The sequence below is a fragment of the Lepidochelys kempii genome, chromosome 18 (genome assembly GCF_965140265.1).
Source record: "Lepidochelys kempii isolate rLepKem1 chromosome 18, rLepKem1.hap2, whole genome shotgun sequence".
Classification (NCBI taxonomy): domain Eukaryota; kingdom Metazoa; phylum Chordata; order Testudines; family Cheloniidae; genus Lepidochelys; species Lepidochelys kempii.
This window is the reverse complement of record NC_133273.1, coordinates 13,727,846-13,750,524: the sequence shown is the minus strand read 5'-3', so window position 1 is coordinate 13,750,524 and position 22,679 is coordinate 13,727,846. Positions and strand designations below refer to the sequence as shown.

The following is a 22,679-nucleotide window of genomic DNA, read 5'->3' as shown; positions in this document are numbered from 1 at the left end:
TAAAGGGAAATCATGCCTCACCAATCTATTAAAATTCTTTGAGGGTGCCAACAAACATATGGACAAGGTGATCCAGTTGACCTAGTGTACTTGGACTTTCATGAAGCCTTTGACAAGGTCTCTCACCAAAGGCTCTTAAGCAGTCATTGGATAAGAGGGAATGTCCTCTCATGGATCAGTAACTGGTTAAAAGTTAGGAAACAAAGAGTAGGAATAAATAGTTTTCACAATGGAGAGAGATAATAGCCAGGTCCCCCAAGGATCTGAACTGGGACAAGTGCTATTCAACATATTCATAAATGATTGGGGGAAAAGCAGTAAACAGCGGGGTGGAAAAGTTTGCAGAAGATACTAAGTTACTCAAGACAGTTAGGTCCAAAGCTGATTGCAAAAAGTTACAAAGGGATCTCAAAAAACTGGGTGACTGGGCAACAAAATGGCAGATGAAATTCAATGTTGTGTAATGCACATTGGAAAACATAATCCCAACTATACATACAAAATGATGGGGTCTAAATTAGCTGTTACCACTCAAGAAAGAGATCTTGGAGTCATTGTGGATAGTTCTCTGGTAACATCTGCTCAGTGTGCCGAATCAGTCAATAAAGCTAACAGAATGTTAGGAACCATTAGGAAACAGATAGCTAATAAGACAAAATATCATAATGCCACTAAATAAATCCATGATATGCTCAGACCTTGAATGCTGCATGCAGTTGTGGTTACCCCGTCTCAAAAAAGATATATTAGAACTGGAAAATGTGCAACACAAATGATTAGGGGTATGGAAGAGCTTCTATATGAGGAGAGATTAAAAAGACTGGCACTGATCAGCATAGAAAAGAAATGACTTAGTGGGGGGTATTACAGAGGTCTATAAAATCTTGAATGGTGTGGAGAAAGTGAATAAGGAAGTGTTGTTTACCTCTTCACATAATACAAGAGTCAGGGTTCATCTAATGAAATTAATAGGCAGCAGGTTTAAAACAAATGTAAGGAAGCACTTCTTCACATCGCACAGTCAACCTGTGGAACTCATTGCCGGAGGACGTTGTGAAGGCCAAAAGTATAAATTGGGAGGATATAAGTTCATAGCTGTTAGGAAAGATGGTCAGGGACACAATCACATACTCTGCATGTCCCTGACTGCCATAAAATGGGACTGGACAACAGGGGATGGATCGCTTGATAATTGCCCCATTCTATTTATTGCCTCAGAAGCATCTGGCACTGGCCCCTGTTGAAAAACAGACTACTGAGCTAGATGGACCATTGGTCTGACTCAGTATGGCCATTCTTGTATTCACTGTGGGGATTAGATGAGGGGCATGTCAATGCAGGAGATTATTTCTTTTTCTGAGCACTCTTCCCTTAGCCTTGTTTACACGGGAAAGCAAAATCAGTCTGGTCGTGGGAAGCAGTGATATTGCGTCTAATCCCATGAATGTATAAAACAAAAACTGCCGAGTTATTATTTGTAGCAAATCTTCCCAAAGCAGGGCCTTGCCCCAGTTTCTATCCACTCTCTGACGGACATCACTGTGCAGTATTGATGTGGTACCTCTAGCAGCTGTACCAGAGTTCCGTGAGTTGCTCATCATCTTCCCCCACCGAACTGGGCCCTTTGCCTTGAAATGTCCAGAGGAGAGTGTCTTGTGCAGCTGCTTCCTGGAGAGAGCGTCTGGTAGCTCAGGCACAGCTCTAACTGTTCTGATCTAGGGGAGAGTCCTTTGGGCTTTTAAACTCCTATTGCACAGTCCCCCTAGAAACTCCATGGAGTACAGTCTGGTGGCAGGTTGGTTTTTTTTGGTGATCTAGGAGAGATTGAGTTAGTGCGCTCAGTCCAGTGTCTAGCCTGCAGATACTCAGATTATAATCTGCTCCCTTGACTGAGGGCAATGTCAGGAAAAAGAGAAGGAACTGACTCTACATTATAGACATGAGGTAACAATTTCAAATCCCCTAAATCCCACCAACTTTCAGTGGGACCCTAAATCACTCATGTGCTTTTGAAATTTTTACTCAAAATCCCATACCCTTTTCCCTAGAAGTGGTCTGTCCAGGTCAGGGCTGAGCATGTTGGCAGGGCCATGTGAGGAAGCTTGCATTGCTTCTGTGCCTGGTTGCCCTTGGTTTTCTTACAGACGCCTTGCTGTAGGGATCTCTGTTCAGCACCCCAGGAAATATTAGCTTCCCCTTTTTAAAAAAAAAAAAAGAAGAAGAAAACTCCCTTTGGGGTGCTTTAGCAAAGGCCAGGCTTGGTGCATTGATCCTAGTCTGTGCACAGTGTGTTGGAAGTGGTTAACCCTTCTCAAGAATGAAAGAGAAATCTTTGACTCCTCCTAGAATCAGAGCTAAGAAGTTTTCCTAGGAGGCTGCCAATAGAACAGTTGGCCTGTTTTGGGAAACACTCAGGTACATAGCTCACATTGCGGAAATCCCTCTTCCCAGCATCAAGAGGTTTTAAATGCCAGATCCCAGGCACAGTGGCCCATTGCTGAAGACTCTGGGGGTGGAGAGGGAGGGTAGGACGGAGAACAGCTCTGAGTTATCTCCCAATCCACTCTCTCACCATTGCCTCTTCCATTTGTGTCCTAGGCCACCACTTCCACCAACTGGATCCTGGAGTCACAGAATATCAATGAATTGAAATCTGAGATCTACTCGTTAAAGGGGCTCCTTCTAAACCGGTATGGAGGGGTGTGTCAGCGGGATAGCAATGTGAGGAGGGGCGACACTCCTTGGGATTCCCTCAGGAGGGAGGAGGGCATTACCGGGAGGAACTAGAACTAGCCCTGCCCCTCTGTCAATGCTCTTTAATAATATTACTTTGCACTTCAGTGTTGCCTTCTATCCAAGGGTCTCAGAGCACTTTACAAACATGCATTAAACCTCACGGTGCCCCTGGGAGATAGGTAACTTCTATTGTTTCCATTTGGGATAGAGATTGACTGACACATAGCGGGTGAGTGGCAGAGACAGGAATGGGGCTCACATCTCTGAATTAACCACAAGATTACCCTCTTCCCCTAAAGCATCTCTTATAGTCATTGGCTCTTAGTTCTTCCCACCCTGCCTTGTCTATTTGCCCAAATGTAACAAAGTCTGCCCATCATCACTGCTCTATGACATAGGTAGTGATGATGGGCAGACTTTGTTTAAGATGAGACCATTTAAGATGAGACCAAGCAGCTGCTGGATGTAAGCAGGTGCACTAAATGGGTGCAGAGGCCTAGAAATTGGATTGGGCTTGATTTTCTTTTAAGCTGCACCTGAGGGACTTTGCCCCACTCCAGTGGGAATCACAGTAGAAAGCTTTGGGGAACTGGGGTCATGTCATGTCACTCTCTGGCAGAAGTCACAGGTCCTGTCTCCATCCATTTGGGTCACGCTAGCCTCATTTTAGGAGCAAGGACATTGGCTATTGAAGCCCCTCCATGAGGGTGGGGGTTGGGGGAGAAGTGCCGTCACTCAGAGATGTTTGGACAGAGCTCACAAGCCTGGCCACCCTTTGGCATGGCTTTCTGTCTCAGGCCAGATGAACAGCACAACTCACATAGCTGCTTATCCCTTCACCTTTCCAGTGAGGAGGGTTCTGCCCGGGTTCATGTATTTGGCCTGGATGGCCCCTGCTCCCTGATGTTGATGGGCAGCAGTGGGATAGTGCTCCCTGGGGTGGGCGAGGGGACAGCTGTCATTAAGGGAAATTCATTGTTTTTATGCAGCCGGGGGTTAAGTGCTTTTGGGGGAAAAAAAAATGAAATTAAAAAAAAAAGGCATATCTCCCTGCAGTGAGCAGGCGGCGGCAACACTGGAGCCAAGAAAGTCTCCAAATTGAATTTCTTGATAGCATTTATGATCCTGGTGAATAATGCAGGCATTAGCTTGTTTGCACTCGGACGAGATGGAGGCTAGAACGGCAGAGCTCCTCCAAGGCCACTGGCAGAGGGAGGGAGGTGAGTGCAGTTGTTTTTAGGTCTGCCGAAGAAAATTAAATCTGTTGCATTGGCCTCATTTGAATGCTCCCTGCAGAAAGGCAGCTGGCCTCCCTGGGTCTCTTCTGGAGCAATCCTTGGCACAAGCCAGCTCAACACGCAGAGCGTGTGAACCCTTTCCCACACTCACTTCCTTTTTAAGGGCCTGATCCCATACCTCTATGCATGCTGAATTCCCACTCTCATCAGTGGGAGCTGGGGCTGCATGAGGAATACAGGATCGGGTCCTGGTGAGTCCCTTTCTGGGTGACAGATGTGTTTCCGAAGGCACCTGATGGAGCATGCCCCCCACCACAAGGCCTTCTTCCCTCTTCCCCCATGTGGTTACTTGGGCTGCCACTAGGGACAGATGAGTCAGCTCCTCAGCTGGTGTCAATTGGTATAACTCCATGGAAGTCAGTGGCACTAAACTGCTTTACAATTGCTGAGGCTTTAGTCCAGATGGGTACAGTGCACACTGGACTTGGACTTCAGTGAGCTAGTGCGTGTGTGAGCACACACGTGCATGGGGGAGATGGTGGGGAACCAGGGTGCCATTTCACCGTGGCTCAGACACGGGTTGGGGTTGAAGCTCCTGACTCCTCACACAGATGGGAATGATCTTCCCCAACCTGCAATGGTTGTGGAGGGACAATGAAACCTCCCTGTCTATCCAGAGGCAGCACTCTCTAGTCGCTACAGCTTGGTGGGGGGACTTGGAGTCAGGACCCCTAAGCTCTAGTCCCAGCTCCCTGTATGAAGTTGGCCAGCTCTCAATCTCTCACCGCTTCAGTTTGCCCAGCTCTGAACAGGGATGGTATTTTCTTCTCATGCACGAGCTCAATTCCTGGATGCTTGTAAAGTGCTTTGACATCCTGGCACGAGAGGGGAAGGAGCCTCGTTACTATTCATTTATTACAGAGGAGACTTGAGATCCCGGTCCCACCTTCTGTGACTCCCTGAGCATGTCATGCGTCTGGGAGGCTGATCCCTTCTCTGATGATTCCCCCTTGCAGTGCTTGTAATAAAAGCTCCTTTTTCTCCTTTCCCTCCCCCCAAGGAGGCAGTTCCCTCCCTCCCCTTCAGCTCCCAAGATCCCATCATGGCAAATCCCGGTGAAGCCTTCCTCGCCCTCCAACCCTGTTGCTACCAACCACAACAGCAGCAGTGACATCTCGCCCGTCAGCAACGAGTCCACCTCCTCGTCACCCGTGAAGGAGAACCACAGCCCAGAAGGGGCAACAGTCAGCTGCCACCTGCTAGGTACGGAGGAGGAGGGCGAGGTGGTGATGGACGTCAAGGGCCAAGTGCGAATGGAAGTGCAGGGCGAGGAGGAGAAGAGGGAGGACAAAGGGAATGAGGAGGAAGAGGATGATGAGGATGATGATGTCAGCCATGTGGATGAAGAGGAGTGCCTGGATGTCCAGACCGAGGACCGACGAGGAGGGGATGGGCAGATTAACGAGCAGGTGGAGAAGCTACGGAGACCTGAAGGGGCCAGCAATGAGAATGAGATCGACTAGGGTGAATGGGCTTCTTCCCATGCCACCCTGCATCTGTCCAGCCTTCCCCCAGCCCCTGGTGCCTCTCTCACTCGGTGGAGAGAACTCTCCCCTCACTCCCCACCCCCCAGTGATTCGCCCATGATTCACCTCGAGTAGCGTCCTGATCCTCCAGTGAGCAAGGCGGGTCCTGTGTCACCCCAGGGCCATGCAGCTTTGCAGTGGCTTCTTTTCCCTCTCTGCCCCAGCACCACCGCAGGAATCTGAGCTGGGGGTCGCTGCCTAGGCTAGAAGAGTACTCACCTGACCATGCACCACGGCTAGAGAAACAAGTTCCCTTGTATCCAGCGTCCTTCCTGAACCAGCCAGCTCCTCGCTGCTTCCTAGAGATATTCCATCTGATCTTAGAAACAGGCCTGCCCCTGCCCCTTCTCATCCCCAATCCTTTAACTGAATCTCAGTCTGAAACCACTTCTGCCCAACCCCTGAAATTTCCCATCAGGTTTTAGTCCTGAAATCAGATGGTGTGCCATCCCCAAACTGGCCACCCCCAGGCTGTTTCTGTTTCTGAGATCTCTGTCAGATCTGCTTCCCAGTCCAGCCATCCCCCTCCCCAAACCTCGGGCCAGGCCCAGTTCCTGAAACCATCCAGCCTTTGAGAAGTTCTTGTTGGGTCCAAAGAACAGTACTCCTGCCCCCTGCTCTCCCCTCCACATTCCTGCAGCCTCTTGCTAGAGGCCAGACCCATGGCTGTGATCATGAGAGCAGGAAGCCTCATTACTAATTACTCTCAGGTGAAAGGCCTTCTCCTGTTAGTATGATTCTCACCTGGATTGCCCACTTCAATTCGTCGCTGCTCTCCCATGCAGAGAAGGGGAGCTCATGTCCGTGTCTGGCATCTTCCATTCTATTGACAGCCCTACCTGAATGGATCAGGTGTCTTGGCCCCTGGCATAGTTGATTAGTTCTGAATCTCGGCAATAGTTCTTAGCCCATCTTCCTCCCTAAATAAGGAGAGAGCCCACCAGAAACAGTTAGTCAAGACTTGTGTTGGAGCAAAGTATACACACCCACCTCAGCAAAGTGCTGTTCACAGTGTGGAGAGCACTTCCAGAGCAGAGATGCACCCCTTCCCCTCCCCACCTCAGCCCTCTTTGCCCTACACAGGCTAAAAACAAAAACAAACCAAGAACTTTTGAAACCTCTTGTTTGCAGCATTGTGTTCTCAACTGGTAAAATGGTGCTGTCTGATTCTTATTCACTGCATAAGAGCCTCTTAGCAGAGCAATTCCTGTAACATCTGAGTCTCACTGTCGTCCTCACCAAGCAAACGTGCTCGTCCGTGTGATCATGTATAGATTTCAAATATAAAATACGATTGTATATAATTGTAATAAATATAGGTTACCACTATTTAACGCCAGGCTGCCAGGATTGCTGCTGCTCTTGTTTTCTGAGGAGTGGGGAGGGAAATGAAAGGGAGAGAGGGAGGGCAGGCTCCAGAAATGGAGCCCCTATAAAAACATTTTTGAAAGATAATTGGAAAAAACATTTAAGGTTGGTTTTGTGTTCAGCTGCTGCAGTACACGGCTCCCCCAGCAAGGGGTAGCACAAGGTATGACGGAGATGCTCTGTGATTGGGGCTACTGACAGCTACTCCAGGGCCCTTCTCTCCCAGCAGGAACCACTGCAGGGAACAGTATAAGTAGGTCTGGCTGTGCCATAACTTGAAACTGCCCTCGTCTAAACTTCTTAGCAGGAGGCGCTGCAGGAGATGGTGTAGGTGCATCACCTCTGAGGTAACACATAGCTACTCCAGTCCCCCTGTCATCCAGTAGGAGGTGCTGCAGGGAGTGATGTGTTGCATCCCTTGGCTATCTAACCCCACCTTCTCCCAACAGGAGGCGCTGCAAGGCATGGCGTATAGCAACTCATAGCTGCTATCATACCATCTTCATTCAACTGAAGTATTTGGCTTCCTTCTTAAAAATGAGGGATTTACTTGATTCCTGAGTGTTTGTGTGTCTGGTACATGGTGACATTTTCCTGCTCAGGGGGAGAGAAAGGGACCTTCAGATTACTGTATTTAGACCTGCTGTTGAATGTGATGATTTCTCATTCCTTAAATGGACGAGTATCTTCCCTCAGGAGTCTCTCTCTCCCTCTCCCCCCCCCCTCTCTCCTTTAACGTTCACAAAGAACGTTGCATTTAGCTAAAACAGGGCAAATTAGAGAGTGTTTAAAAGCAGAGGCTTTCTTTGGGCGATGGCACTCTCTTTTTCCCCAAGCCAAGAATCTTTGTGAAATGGAAACACAGGGCGAACGTGGGGATGTAATGAAAAAGTATTGCCCTGCCCGTGTACATTTTATATACATAGAAGGGTTTGAAAATAGAAAGTGCCTGGACAAGAGCAGTCAGTGAAATGTGGAAAATATGTTGCTGAGGTATGCGCCTTGCGGAGTGACTTACGAGGTTTACAGCACAGGCAGCCCGAAGCTTTTTTTCCCTTCCCTCCATGCTCCGTTCATTAACAAGATATGTTTGCTACAGGTTTTTCAAACCTTGCTTTGCTTTGTGGTGCAGCGGCACAAAGTGATTCTCCTCCCCCTCCCAAATTTTCCAGGCCTTGAAAACCTTGCTCTCTTGCTAAGTCACAGCCTGCCTGTTCTCTACCCAATGTACGTCCCCTGCCAGCGGGATCAGAGCTCCTGTTGGTCACAAAACTTAACCCTGGGCATCTTGCTGCTGATACTGTGTTTATTCGCTCACAAGTGTTGCCTAAGGAGACCTAGCACATCCACAGGAGATTCTTGGAGAGCAAGGCCTACTTACCAACAGGTATTCCCAGGAGTGCTGGGTGCTATTAGTTCCTATGTCAATCACATCTTGTCTTTGCTTTCCAGCTATCCATGTAATGAAAGTACTGACAAGCTAACCAAGGGTGATGGAACTGCTCTTGTCAGGGGCCTTTCTTGATTGCCTTGGCTTGATGCTGGGATGCTTGGGCCAGTATTTTAGTCCTGACAAACAGTGAAGCTTGACCTGCAGTTCATAATGCCTCCTCCTTTCTACCCCAGACCCCTACTGGGACCTGGCTTCATAAATCAGTTGCTCTGGGAACTGATTAGTCATACAGTGGCCAGTATGCATTGGGAACACCTTAACATTAGCTGACAGATCCCTGAGAAGGGACCCCTTTCTCTGCAGGACAAGAGAGATGACAGCAGCCTTTGTCAGGTGAAGATACCCCACCAATAGCTTTCTACATGTGTTTACAGGGGTTCTTGCCACTGTACAGAAAGAGGAGAACTGTGCCAAATGATTGACAAGCCCCTTGCACCAAGGGGGACACACCTTGGAGCAGCGTGATGGAGGAGTGGAGTGGAGTGGTGGGTGGGGGTAACTGGAATGTTTCATGGAAGAGGCAGGTTCCATGGTGTCGGTAGGAGGGGGGTTTGCATAAGTGCATCTGGAGGCTGTTCCAGGCATAAAGGACAAAGTGGAAGAAGGAATGAAGTCAGGAGTGGGCAAATGACACAAAGGAGGGAGGCTGGTGCAGAATGAAGAGAGAGGAGCAGGTAGAAGGAGATGAGGCTGGCAGAGAAGAAGGATCATTGATCCACGCCTTCCCCCCCTCCATGAACAGCTGAGAAGCACTTCAGTGAGACACCATACTTCCACCAACCCACCTCCCCGAGTGGATGCAGACAGCCTATGCTGTGTCAGACAATATGGGGGCAAAAGAACACATGCTCCAGTGTCCAGCAGCAGCAGTACAGATGCCAGGATATCTCTGGAAGCATGCCAGAGTGGGAAGTGATTAGGAGAGGGATGTCCCCAAATCGTCTTTGTCTGACTCCACCTCAGATGACAAGCGAGCCAGGATCTGTTCTCAAGACAACATAAAGTCAAGATTGTCCAGGTGAGTTTAGCGTTCAGGAAAGTGAGAGGCTGGCTGGAGCCAGGCATTGTGCGAATTCCCCCAGTGCACAATGCTGGCCAGGCACCTTAATCCTGGGTTTCCCAAATGCTGCCTGCTGGTACACTTCAGTTCGGTCCTGCAGCCCCCACTTGTGTGAGAGTATGAGAGAGAGAGAGAGAGTGATTGTAGCTCTAGATCAGGGGTGGCCAAACTTACTGACCCGCCAAGCTGCATACAATAATCTTCAGAAGTTCAAGAGCTGGGGCACCCCTGCTGGGAGTCGGGCTTTAGGACCTCGGTAGGCCCCTGCCAGGGCTCGAGTTTCAGACTTGCTCCTGCTGAAGTCCTGAGCTCCAGCAGACGCACCCTGTGGGGCTGAAGCCCCAAGACTCCCCTCCCCTCTGGGCAGAATCCCCTACCTCACCACCCTGCTGCAAGGCAGAAGTCCCGAGCTCCCCCCCCCCGCCCCCCCAGTCTGGTAGGTGGAGAATGGGGTGGGGGGAGGTGTGGGGGCTCCAAGAGCTGCACTTTAACTAAAAGAGCCAAATGTGTCTCACAAGTCACAGTTTGGCCACCCCTGCTCTAGATTTTCCTTATATTCCCCCCCCTCCCCCCCACGTGCTTCTATCTGCTCAAAAGCACATCGCCTTCCCCTGCCTTCCCCACCACCACCACTTGTAAGCATCTCCCTTTCCTCACTTGTCCTGTCTCCACATGATCTGGAGCAGGCTATCCCCTGTTGTTGGGTGTTCCTTGCTCAGTTCAAACCAATGCCTATTCTCTCCCCTGGCCTAACACGAAGTGCAGGCAGCTTTGTCGGGCATGGGGAGGTCTCACTCCAGAGTTGAAGTCCTGCTGTGTACACTGCAATGTGAGTGTTACCCCGCCACCCACATGGGCTGCTGGAGACAGGCAAGTTCTTGAGATAATGTGGGGAACTGTCAGCACTTTGCTCTGCGTGCTCACAGAGTAAGCCAGGCGGTTTGGGATAGGGAGTAAGGAGACTGGGAGTTGAGCTAGTTTAGTGCTGAGAGGGGATGGTAGATGGAATGCATCCTAGAAGAGGCAGGTTCCATGGTGTTTTTGGGAGAGAACTTTGCAAAAGAGATTTGGAGGCTGTTCCAGGCATAAGGGAAAGTGTGCTAGGTTCTAGTCTTGACTCACTGTGTGGCCTTGGCTGAATCACTTTACTTCTATGTGCCTCAGTTTCCCCATCTTAAAGGAGAACTGCAAAGCAAAACTACTGATGCTACTTAGATGACTCCCCCATCATCACTGCAGTATTTGAGCATAGTCTGTAATTATCCTCACCACACCCCTGTGAGGGAGAACAATGCTATTATCCACCTTGTACCGATGGGAACTGAGGCACAGAGAGGCTAAGTGACTTGCCCAAGGGCACACAGGAATTCTGTGGCAGAGTAGCTTGAACCTCAGTCTCCTAAGTCCCAGGCTAACACCCTAACCACTGCACCATCCTTCCTGTCCTTGAGTTGGGCCCAGATCTCTACCCCAGGTCACGTAGCTCACAAAGAAGCATTACCTCCTCCCCAGGCTCTTTCCTGAGTGAGACTGAGAAAGTGGTGATATGCCACATGCAGAAGGCCCTGGCTCCTCCCAAATGTGGAGTGTCTCAGGAACTTTTCCCCCAGCATGCCTTTCTGGAACTGGCCCTTTACATGTGGCTGAGCCAGGCAGCTGCAGCGCTGAGGCGGCCATGTTGGACCTGGCTGCTTCTTGCCCTCTCCCAGCTATGAGGTTTCCCTTAACTCCAGCTGTGTTTTCCTTCCCTTATTGCTGGGTGATGGCACCTTCTCCCGGGGGCCCTCTCAGCCCTGCCTGGAGATCTGCTGTGACCCAAAGAGGTCACGAGCCGCGGTGTGTGATGGCCGAGAGAAGCAGTGGATTGCTGGAATGCTGACGTCAGCACCACGAGGGCTTCCTGAGGCCTGGAAGGTGAGTAGCCCCTTGTCTGTCCTGTGTAGTCTGGTTTGGGAGGACTGGGGGTGGGAGGGGATGCCAGGGTCCAGTCAGAAATCTGACTATTCATTTTTCCTTTGTGACATCAGTAAAGGGCTGTGGGTTCTTGGGAACAAAGGCACCATAGCAGCCTTATGCCTCTTGCTGTGACCCTGCCGTACGCTTTGGGCCTATATGGCTGAATAGAGCTCTGAACCCAGCTTCCCCTGCTGCTGGCAGCCCACGGGATCCTTTGATGCGCACCCCATTGGCTAAGCCGTGTTTCAGCTCTATTTCCCGACACAGATCTTGAAAGCAGCGAGAGGAGGTAGGTCCCCACTGTGTTACTCTCCCTTGCTCCTACAAAGCCTGGAGCTGGTCCTGACCCGCATGCTCTCCCGTGCTTCGTATTGGTATCAGCGTAGTGCCTAGAGCCGCCAGCCGAGATGGTGCTGGGCGCTGTGCAAACACCTGGCGAGGGACAGACCTTACCTCATAGAGCTGACAATCTAAATAGATCAGCCAGAGCAAGCGGGGCGGGGGACAGAAGCACAGAGAGGGGAAGTGACTTGCCCCAGATCGCACAGCACAGCTCGAAGTAGATCCTGGGTCTCCTGACTCTGTGTGGTACCCTGTCCACTGGACCACACTGCAGCTTCCCAAGGAGTCCATCCGGTGTAGACCTTTGTACGTGCATCTAAGGCCTCCTCCACCTGCTCCGCCAGGGAGACCCAGCCCTGGTGGTTACCTGTGCTGCTATAAGACAGTAAACACAGCTGAGGTGCATCGGGGGAAGAGAGAGCAGGGCACAGGAAAGCCAGTCCGATTCCCTGTGCAGCAGGAGTGCTGAGCTTGTGCGTTTGTGGATTGAGGGGCTGGCATGGTCTCTCTTGGCTCAGGGAAAAAAACAATCCCATCCCCAAAAGGGAGCGAGCACTAACCTAATAAAGGCACCAGCTGGACGGAGGAGAAAACCAGCCCTTTGGAGGAAAAAAAAATTCCTTTAATTAGAAAAATAATATATTTCATCCAAATAAGGTAAAAATATTTGAAATGGGGCAGAAGTGAGCACCAGGCAACATCTGTCAGACCCTTTCTGGAAAGGGGAAGATTATTAAACTCAATTACAATTTATTTTTGTAGAGTGTCTTTCAGACTAGAAATCTCCCCCAGGGCCCTCACCCTCTCTTTTCTGTGTCTGCTTTAGGGTTTAACCCTTAATGGTCTTTCATCCCCCTGGATTCCAGAGAATGGGGGATCTGGTGTGACACGGGTGTGGCGTGAATGCGTCTGGGGGGATTAGAGAGAAAGAAGAGATGGGATTTATATTTTCTTAACTGGTTTAGAGAAAGCCCCTACTTTTCAGTAGGATTGTGATTGACAGGCCAGGTGATTGGCTCACTGGGTGCCTCTAGAAGTACAACTGGCATGCTTGCTGCACGTTTCTCTTTGTGTATACTTGTCTGTCTATCTGTGACTTTGCAAGCCTCTCAGTCTCTTGTCACTGTGCCTGTCTTGTACAACATCTCTCTGTTGGTCAGTCAGTCCATCTGTCTCTTTCTCTGCTCTGTTTGTCTCTTTCTCTTCGTCCAACATTCAGAAATGTAACGCTTTATTCCGTGGTGCTGTAAGCTAGTATCCAAGGCCTTGTCTACAAGAGAAAATAGCACTAATTTAACTTTAATGGTTTTTTAAACCGATTTAGTTAAATTGTTGCAAATCCCTGTGTGGACACTCTCACTTCAGTTTAAACCAGGTTTATTTCGGTTCTGCTTAAAGTGGTTTAAGCTGAAGTATGTTTGACCACACAGAGAATAAGGTGAGGTAACCTGGTGCAACTTTCACCTATAGACAAGCCCTGGTTTAGGGCCTGCTGTCAGCTCTGCTCTCCTGCCCCCGTTACACCATCACCAACAGGTGTCCCCCGCCCCCACTGCCTGTTCACCAGCTTGCTCCTGTGTTCTCCTTTCCCTTCCCCAGCCCAGCAGTGTACGTGGTACATGGGCTCTTTCTGCCCTCGCTCCCGCATTCATCCTAGGAGTGAACAGTGAGCTCTGGTAACGAGAGGAGCTTGTGGTTCCCTAACAACTTTTATCCCCTTCTGTTTCTTGGGAGGGTGGGGGAGAGTACAGTCTAGTGGTTAGATTAGGAGTGTGTGGGCCTCAAGTTGTGTAAACAACCCCTTTTGCCTCAGTTTCTTCAGCTATAAACCAGACCAGCTTGGGGTAAAGCTGCCTGCTTTGTGCGGGTAGATAGGCTGAGTTCAATCGCGTGTGTAAAACACATGGATTAATGGCATAGACTGTCCTCTCCTTTGCTGCTCTCACAGCAAATCTGCAGCCTGGGGGACTCCAGGAAGTGGCAGTAGTCTTGCATTGTCAGGGATGCAGCTCAGGTACCTTCCTCTTGGGGCAGTGGGTTCACTTCCCTCCCCAATCCCAGCCGTACCACTGCGCTGCCCCACGGCGAGACAATCCTGAGGAAACCTCACAAGCCCAGGTGCTGCATGTGGGACAGCCAAAAATTCTGCTTCTGCCAATGCCCCAGGTCTGAGTTGAGCACTCAGCCTGGTCAGTGTGGCCTATGGGGGTTTGACTATAACCTGCTCACAGTGGGAGTGGGTGCTACAAGTGAAGTGCCTGGCAGACCTGTGCTAGGGGCCTCGCACCGGATGTTAGTGAGGTACTTGTGTGGAGCTGAGTTGGGGGCTGTCACTGAGAGAATACGGGTGGATGTGGGTGAGGTACTTGTGTGGAGCTGAGTTGGGGGCCTGGCAGCGGGAGAGCAGGGATGGATATGGGTGAGGTACTTGTCTGAAGCTGAGTTGGGGGCCGTCACTGGGCGAATACAGGTGGATGTGGGTGAGGTACTCGTTTAGAGTGGAGTTAGGGGCCTGGCACCGGGAGAGCAGGGGTGGGTGTGGGTGAGGTACTCGAGTGGCGCTGAGTTAGGGGCCTGGCACCGGGAGAGCAGGGGTGGATGTGGGTGAGGTACTCGAGTGGCGCTGAGTTAGGGGCCTGGAACCAGGAGAGCAGGGGTGGATGTGGGTGAGGTACTCGAGAGGCGCTGAGTTAGGGGCCTGGCACCGGGAGAGCAGGGGTGGATGTGGGTGAGGTACTCGAGTGGCGCTGAGTTAGGGGCCTGGCACCGGGAGAGCAGGGGTGGATGTGGGTGAGGTACATGAGCGGCGCTGAGTTAGGGGCCTAGCACCGGGAGAGCAGGGGTGGGTGTGGGTGAGGGGTACTCGAGAGGCGCTGAGTTAGGGGCCTGGCTCCGGGAGAGCAGGGGTGGATGTGGGTGAGGTACACGAGCGGCGCTGAGTTAGGGGCCTAGCACCGGGAGAGCAGGGGTGGATGTGGGTGAGGTACACGAGCGGCGCTGAGTTAGGGGCCTAGCACCGGGAGAGCAGGGGTGGGTGTGGGTGAGGTACTCGAGTGGCGCTGAGTTAGGGGCCTGGCTCCGGGAGAGCAGGGGTGGATGTGGGTGAGGTACTCGAGTGGCGCTGAGTTAGGGGCCTGGAACCAGGAGAGCAGGGGTGGATGTGGGTGAGGTACTCGAGTGGCGCTGAGTTAGGGGCCTGACTCCGGGAGAGCAGGGGTGGATGTGGGTGAGGTACTCGAGTGGCGCTGAGTTAGGGGCCTGGCACCGGGAGAGCAGGGGTGGATGTGGGTGAGGTACTCGAGTGGCGCTGAGTTAGGGGCCTGGCACCGGGAGAGCAGGGGTGGATGTGGGTGAGGTACTCGAGTGGCGCTGAGTTAGGGGCCTGGCACCGGGAGAGCAGGGGTGGATGTGGGTGAGGTACTCGAGCGGCGCTGAGTTGGGGGCCTGGCACCGGGAGAGCAGGGGTGGATGTGGGTGAGGTACACGAGCGGCGCTGAGTTAGGGGCCTAGCACCGGGAGAGCAGGGGTGGGTGTGGGTGAGGGGTACTCGAGAGGCGCTGAGTTAGGGGCCTGGCACCGGGAGAGCAGGGGTGGATGTGGGTGAGGTACACGAGCGGCGCTGAGTTAGGGGCCTAGCACCGGGAGAGCAGGGGTGGGTGTGGGTGAGGGGTACTCGAGAGGCGCTGAGTTAGGGGCCTGGCTCCGGGAGAGCAGGGGTGGATGTGGGTGAGGTACACGAGCGGCGCTGAGTTAGGGGCCTAGCACCGGGAGAGCAGGGGTGGATGTGGGTGAGGTACACGAGCGGCGCTGAGTTAGGGGCCTAGCACCGGGAGAGCAGGGGTGGGTGTGGGTGAGGTACTCGAGTGGCGCTGAGTTAGGGGCCTGGCTCCGGGAGAGCAGGGGTGGATGTGGGTGAGGTACTCGAGTGGCGCTGAGTTAGGGGCCTGGAACCAGGAGAGCAGGGGTAGATGTGGGTGAGGTACTCGAGTGGTGCTGAGTTAGGGGCCTGACTCCGGGAGAGCAGGGGTGGATGTGGGTGAGGTACTCGAGCGGCGCTGAGTTGGGGGCCTGGCTCCGGGAGAGCAGGGGTGGATGTGGGTGAGGTACTCGAGTGGCGCTGAGTTAGGGGCCTGACTCCGGGAGAGCAGGGGTGGATGTGGGTGAGGTACTCGAGTGGCGCTGAGTTAGGGGCCTGGCACCGGGAGAGCAGGGGTGGATGTGGGTGAGGTACTCGAGAGGCGCTGAGTTAGGGGCCTGGCACCGGGAGAGCAGGGGTGGGTGTGGGTGAGGTACTCGAGCGGCGCTGAGTTGGGGGCCTGGCTCCGGGAGAGCAGGGGTGGATGTGGGTGAGGTACACGAGCGGCGCTGAGTTAGGGGCCTAGCACCGGGAGAGCAGGGGTGGGTGTGGGTGAGGGGTACTCGAGAGGCGCTGAGTTAGGGGCCTGGCACCGGGAGAGCAGGGGTGGGTGTGGGTGAGGTACTCGAGTGGCGCTGAGTTAGGGGCCTGGCACCGGGAGAGCAGGGGTGGATGTGGGTGAGGTACACGAGCGGCGCTGAGTTAGGGGCCTAGCACCGGGAGAGCAGGGTTGGGTGTGGGTGAGGGGTACTCGAGAGGCGCTGAGTTAGGGGCCTGGCTCCGGGAGAGCAGGGGTGGATGTGGGTGAGGTACACGAGCGGCGCTGAGTTAGGGGCCTAGCACCGGGAGAGCAGGGGTGGATGTGGGTGAGGTACACGAGCGGCGCTGAGTTAGGGGCCTAGCACCGGGAGAGCAGGGGTGGGTGTGGGTGAGGTACTCGAGTGGCGCTGAGTTAGGGGCCTGGCTCCGGGAGAGCAGGGGTGGATGTGGGTGAGGTACTCGAGTGGCGCTGAGTTAGGGGCCTGGAACCAGGAGAGCAGGGGTGGATGTGGGTGAGGTACTCGAGTGGCGCTGAGTTAGGGGCCTGACTCCGGGAGAGCAGGGGTGGATGTGGGTGAGGTACTCGAGCGGCGCTGAGTTGGGGGCCTGGCTCCGGGAGAGCAGGGGTGGATGTGGGTGAGGTACTCGAGTGGCGCTGAGTTAGGGGCCTGACTCCGGGAGAGCAGGGGTGGATGTGGGTGAGGTACTCGAGTGGCGCTGAGTTAGGGTCCTGGCACCGGGAGAGCAGGGGTGGATGTGGGTGAGGTACTCGAGAGGCGCTGAGTTAGGGGCCTGGCACCGGGAGAGCAGGGGTGGGTGTGGGTGAGGTACTCGAGCGGCGCTGAGTTGGGGGCCTGGCTCCGGGAGAGCAGGGGTGGATGTGGGTGAGGTACTCGAGCGGAGCTATATGGAGGAAGGTTACTCCCACTCTCTTGCTCCATACCAGGATTTAGTCAGTCTAATAGCAGTTCCTCTCATTCCTACTGTCCCCTACGTCTGTGTCTCTCCAGTGGCGCAAGTGGAGCTGGTGTCCTGCTTTGCGAGGCTTTCTGGGTTATTTAGAGTCCTTCTTTTACCTTTAGTGCCCCCCACATGTGATTGTTTAAGGTCATTACAAAGTGGGTGTGAGGCCACTCAAAGCCCCCAGGTCATGGTAATGATGGTAATGAGCCCCTTGCTGGGAGCCCTGCCCAAGGTGGTGCTGGTGTGAGCTCCTGGGTGGTGGGTTCCTGCCTGTGGCAGCTGGGGCTGAGAGTAAATGCTGTTGGGGCCTGGTTTCCCAGACAGAGTGAAAAGCATCTCCCCAGACTGCCCCAGTAAGTAGTGGCTAGTGGGAAGGGGAGGGTCTGGGCCAGGGAAAGGCTGCTTAGCTGGCCTGTCAGATAAATCTTTGGCTGTTTACTTAAATCTTCAGTGTTTCTTCATTTGTTTGTTTAAAATTTTCCCTGCCAAAAAAGAGCAAAAGGAAGGAGGGAAGCCACCCCATTGGCCAAGCTAAGCTACCTCTGCCACGGAGATGCTCCACGAGCCAGGGCAGAGCCCAGGGATAGAGATCACCCAGTCACCACTAGGGTAAGGTGAAAAAACAGCCCCAGGAGAGAACAAAGCTCTTCACAGCAAATGGACTGCAGAGTTGGGAGCCCTAAAGGAAAAGAGACTGTATCTCAGCCCCATTCTTGCCCCAGAGCCTGTGTGGAGGGGCCCTGACCCCCCATCCTAGCCACCACCCCAACAAGTGTTTTTCAGACAACCCCTGCCTTCTCCCCCACCCCCCAGGGATTCTCCCCCCTACAGAGTTAGTTATTGTCAGCTTCCGGGCTCCAGCACAGCTAGGTCAGGTCAGGAGACGGAGAGGGAAAGCTAGGGTTTCCTGCCAGACTGTTGTGTTTTGACACACTTGTGTCCACAATACACAGACTCAAAATCACCCTCACTCACCTTTCTGTTGTGTGCACATACACACCCAGACCTCCTCTCTCTCACACGCACCCTCCCTTACACAAGCCTGGTCTGTGTCACACTCACACTTGCTTGCCCATACGCACTGCAGGCACGCTCACAGGCCATTTCTGAAGTTGGCACAACAAGCCCTGTGTACTGTATGTACATATGTGTGTGCACATGGTTTCACATGCATACAAACTTAGACGCAGACTTGCATACACACAGAGACCCCCTTCCATACTATATGTATACACAAATGCCCAGACTTATATACACATTCAGTAGTGTACACACACATGTGCACACTCTCACTCTTTCTAGGCTTAGCCCGCAAGTTTCACCCTTATCTGTACAAAAAAAGAGTTTTTCTGATATGAAACTCTCATAACATCCCTGCAGTCTGGATGCCTGTCATTTGGAGTGGTACAAACTCCTCAGGGACTTTCAGCTACAGCTTTAAAGTTTATGTTCTCATAGGAGAAGAAATGAGATTTTACCGTCATTTTGTAAAGCTCCTGCCTCAAGTTCCCTCCGCTCCATGGTGAGGCAAGCACTCGTTTGCTACCCCAAGAGCTTCCTTTTCAAAGGGGCCTCCCCTGAGCTTTCAAAATGGCGCCTGCAGGTGGTTGACGTGAGCTTTTGTGTGTGAGAGCGTTGGGTTTGGGAGTGTAAATCAGGGGCATAGATGGAAAGTGCAGAGCAAGCAACTGGTGCACTTTGTGTCACGTGTAAAATCTTACCTCTGGGAAATGCTTATGCAAAAATGTGCAGGGGATTTGAGAGCCTGATTGTGAAACTCTGAGCTTATTGTTTCTGTTTGATCTTAACCCCCCTTTCTTTCTCTTACCTGACACTTACAAATCTCTCTCTCTCTGGGATATTTTGCATTATTACCCCAGACTCCCCACTCTCATCCTCCCTGAGGTCCCGCAATAATTGTGCCCTATGAAAATCTTCTTTTCTAGAGCTTTGGAGATAAATCCCATGGTGTAGCATGGTTGGGAGGGGAGGGGTCAGGTGGCAGCAGCTGGCCTCCAGCCCAAGGCTGAGTGGGAAGGGCAGTGCCAGAGCATGGAGGGAACTGGCTCCATTCATTTCTCTCTTATGTCTGCCCCATCTCTGGTGTCCAGCTTGCCGAGGGAAAGAGCAGCTCTTGCCCTGGCCATGGTGCAAGCAGGAGGCCATCCTAGAGTCACTCTTCATTGTCCTTCAAGGAGGCAAGCAGGCCCCATCCCTGCCCTCCTGTGGGAGATACTCTGTTCTTTGTCCTGAATAGTAGGAGCCTGGAGGTTTATGGCGGAAGCTTGCTCAGTGCTTCATGCCTCACCTACTGCTCCCCCAGCTATTCCACTTCTGGGCTCCCCACCCAGCTTTACTGATGCCCCACATTTCTGACTAGAGACCCTACCCCGCTGTTCCAGGCCTGGGCCCTGCACAGCTGTGACTGGACCAATTCAGATTTGGTTCTCAAGACGGTTGACGGCCTGGCTTATGGAATTGAAGATGATTCGTCTACAGCAAGTCACTGGGCCTCCCTTAAGTGCACTGCGCCTTGGAAGTCCCATGGTGCTTCTGCGTGATTGTCCAAGGCTGGGGCAGACTGTGCTCTGTTTGAAGCCCAGATGGCTGCTTCTCCCTTTTCCCAAGAAGTTACAAAAGTCTTGAATTTGCCTCCATTTGGGTGTAGGAGGCATTGTGCCGCCAGAGCTAATTACCTCCCAGAATAAAACATAGAATCATAGAATCATAGAATATCAGGGTTGGAAGGGACCCTTGAAGGTCATCTAGTCCAACCCCCTGCTCGAAGCAGGACCAATTCCCAGTTAAATCATCCCAGCCAGGGCTTTGTCAAGCCTGACCTTAAGAACCTCTAAGGAAGGAGATTCTACCACCTCCCTAGGTAACGCATTCCAGTGTTTCACCACCCTCTTAGTGAAAAAGTTTTTCCTAATATCCAATCTAAACCTCCCCCACTGCAACTTGAGACCATTACTCCTCGTTCTGTCATCTGCTACCATTGAGAACAGTCTAGAACCATCCTCTTTGGAACCCCCTTTCAGGTAGTTGAAAGCAGCTATCAAATCCCCCCTCATTCTTCTCTTCTGCAGGCTAAACAATCCCAGCTCCCTCAGCCTCTCCTCATAAGTCATGTGTTCTAGACCCCTAATCATTTTTGTTGCCCTTTGCTGGACTCTCTCCAATTTATCCACATCCTTCTTGTAGTGTGGGGCCCAAAACTGGACACAGTACTCCAGATGAGGCCTCACCAATGTAAAACCAACATGTTTTACTGCATTTTCTACTCAGGTGATCAAGCTGTGAGGAGCATCTCTCCGGGCACTAGCCATGGCTCTGCACACCTTAGGGTGTGGCTAATCGCTCTCTGCCAGCTGCAGCAGTGACTGCTTGCCTAGCTCACTCCCTGGGTTTCTGGCTCTCTGTGGCCCTTGCTGGGTCGAGTGTTGGTTCTGGCTTTTGGTGATTGAGCTGGAGAGGTACCTGATGAGAAAAATCAGAGATTCTTGTAGCTCAGACTTAGTAATTCTGGGGCATCAGGAGAGGCACAACTAAAAGCACCATTTTCCTAATACACTTTTTACTTTCCCTGTTGAGACAGAGGCTGGGGTTGGCCTGTAGCTAAAGGAAATGTCGGCGTCTTGTACCGCCACACTGTCCAGTACCCCGTTTCAAGCTAACACTGATACCTGACCTCTTGATTTCTCTCTTGCTGGCCCTCATGGTGAAGGGGCCCCCACTTGTCCCCATTAGTGTGTCCTCAGTTACTCTGCATGCTCTTTATTTACTTTCAGGCAGGTGAAGGGCAGTGAACTTGTTTGGAAAGGGAAAGGCAGTGCATCCCTGAGTTTGTGTTGTGCATTTGGGCCTCTGTGTGTATACGCACAGTTCAGTGCATGTGTGTGCTGAAACGCACCGAAGGCTGTAGGTGTCAGGCCCCAGAGCCTGGCAGGCCCTATCTCTAGTGGGGAGGGCCTGAAGGGAGTGTGGCAGCAATGGCTTTCATTTGTTGAACTTGCTTTGTCTCCCATAAATTACTCACTCTTTTATTTAAGTGCAATGAGAGCCTCACAAAGAGCAGGCAAGTCCCAACGCGAGCCTCCCAGCTGCGTGTGTGTGTGTGCGCGCTGCCTGCCTGTTGGAAACGTCCCACGTGCTGCGGGCAGAGCTCCAGCGTGAACAAACCTCTGTGCTCCGAGGGCGGCTTAGGAGCGTGTTCGGATAATGACATCTGAAAACAGGATGGCTGGGAGCAGAAGCGGAGCAACCAGGGGGCTTTGAAAGAGAGAGGAGTCTTAATCCCCTCTGCTAACAAGGAGGCGACAGCTGCCAAGGCAGCAACGTTTGGCAGGCTCTGCGCTGCTGCTTCTGGGCTCCCGTTGATGGGTGGCAGAGAGGGTAACATGGCACAAATAGACACCTTGCCAGGGGCAGCTGAGGGGAGGGGCAAGGCAGGGGAGCGGGGCGTCTTTCTTTTTGCTTTCTTTGAGTGACATGAGCTGCTCGGACCGTGGTGGGAGGGACTCGGAAATGGTTAGCCCAGCCGCAAGGTTCTGGGCCAGGCCTGTCTGTAGGAGCATCTCACCTGGCGCTGCCAGGGCTGAGGAACAAGGCTGCAAGGTGATGAATGCTGTGAGAGTCAAGCGCCTGCCTTCAGTGTCTGGGGGCCGTCTGTGCTTTGAGGACAATCAGTCCCAGCCCTGCTTGGCAGGCAGGTGGATTTGTGTTGGGCCTGAGGGTGGCCATTTAAGGCAGGTTTCACTGTGCATGGTTGAGACATGTAGACAACATGTCAATTCAGCGGAAGCTCCTTTGCCTAGGTACAGCAGATCTATAGACACAGGCTGAACAGGGGACAGCTTTATTAGACAGTGTGGATGTGAGCTGAGGTGAAAGGATGGCACATCCCTCTCTCCAAGTGGGCAGGCCTGGAATAATTCTTGTTTGGGGACCAGCAGTGGCGCATGAGCAAGCTGTATTGCACACCCACTGGGGCTCTCGCTAATCTAGTATCTGTTTCTCCAGCCAGCACTCAGCACTGCAGGATCTGCTGCTCGGTGCCGCGTCACACTTGGGCAGGGCATTCCAGCGCTGCCCAAAGCCAACAGCCTGTGCATCTAATCGCAGGTGGCAGTCACGCCAGCCTACAGATATGCAGCATGATGTGGGCAGATCCCTGCTAAAAACCAGGTAAATAGCAATTTATGCCAGAATGGACTTGGGCTCTCTTCTGCCTGTTTGTTGGTTGCCCTGCCTGGAACGGGGTTCTTTACTAGCCCGACCATGGCACAGGGCTTTAACACTGCAGTTTATAGAAGCTAGCTTGTGTAGCCTTCCAGCAAAGGTGCTTGCCTTTCCCCAACACCATCTCAATCTCATGACTCCAGGAGGTCCCTGTTCTCACTTGGGTAGGCTAGTCTGTACACAGTTTATGGTGCGTAGACATACCTCAATCCTGCAAACAACACTGAACACACATGGATACACTTTACACATGTGAGTAGCCCCAGTGAATACTCTGAGTAAAATTACTCATGTGCTTAAATGTTTGCAGGAGCTGGGGGGCATCGTCAGTAGGGCTCAT

General features: G+C 52.4%; 1 protein-coding gene across 4 annotated transcripts in view; it reads left to right on the top strand.

The window, feature by feature from the left end:
• The window catches only part of PEX14 (peroxisomal biogenesis factor 14), a 161,698-nt gene that overhangs the window by 103,804 nt on the left and 35,215 nt on the right, over positions 1–22,679 (top strand). For 3 of the 4 annotated variants that reach the window (XM_073316933.1, XM_073316931.1, XM_073316934.1), the window contains 4 exons: positions 2,599–2,690; positions 5,035–11,355; positions 11,469–11,686; positions 22,121–22,285. In XM_073316933.1, coding sequence (XP_073173034.1) covers positions 2,599–2,690; positions 5,035–5,497 — 555 coding nt within the window. In that variant the 3' untranslated portion in view covers positions 5,498–11,355; positions 11,469–11,686; positions 22,121–22,285. The remainder of the gene's footprint in view (positions 1–2,598; positions 2,691–5,034; positions 11,356–11,468; positions 11,687–22,120; positions 22,286–22,679) is intronic. The other variant, XM_073316932.1, reaches the window with a different exon arrangement.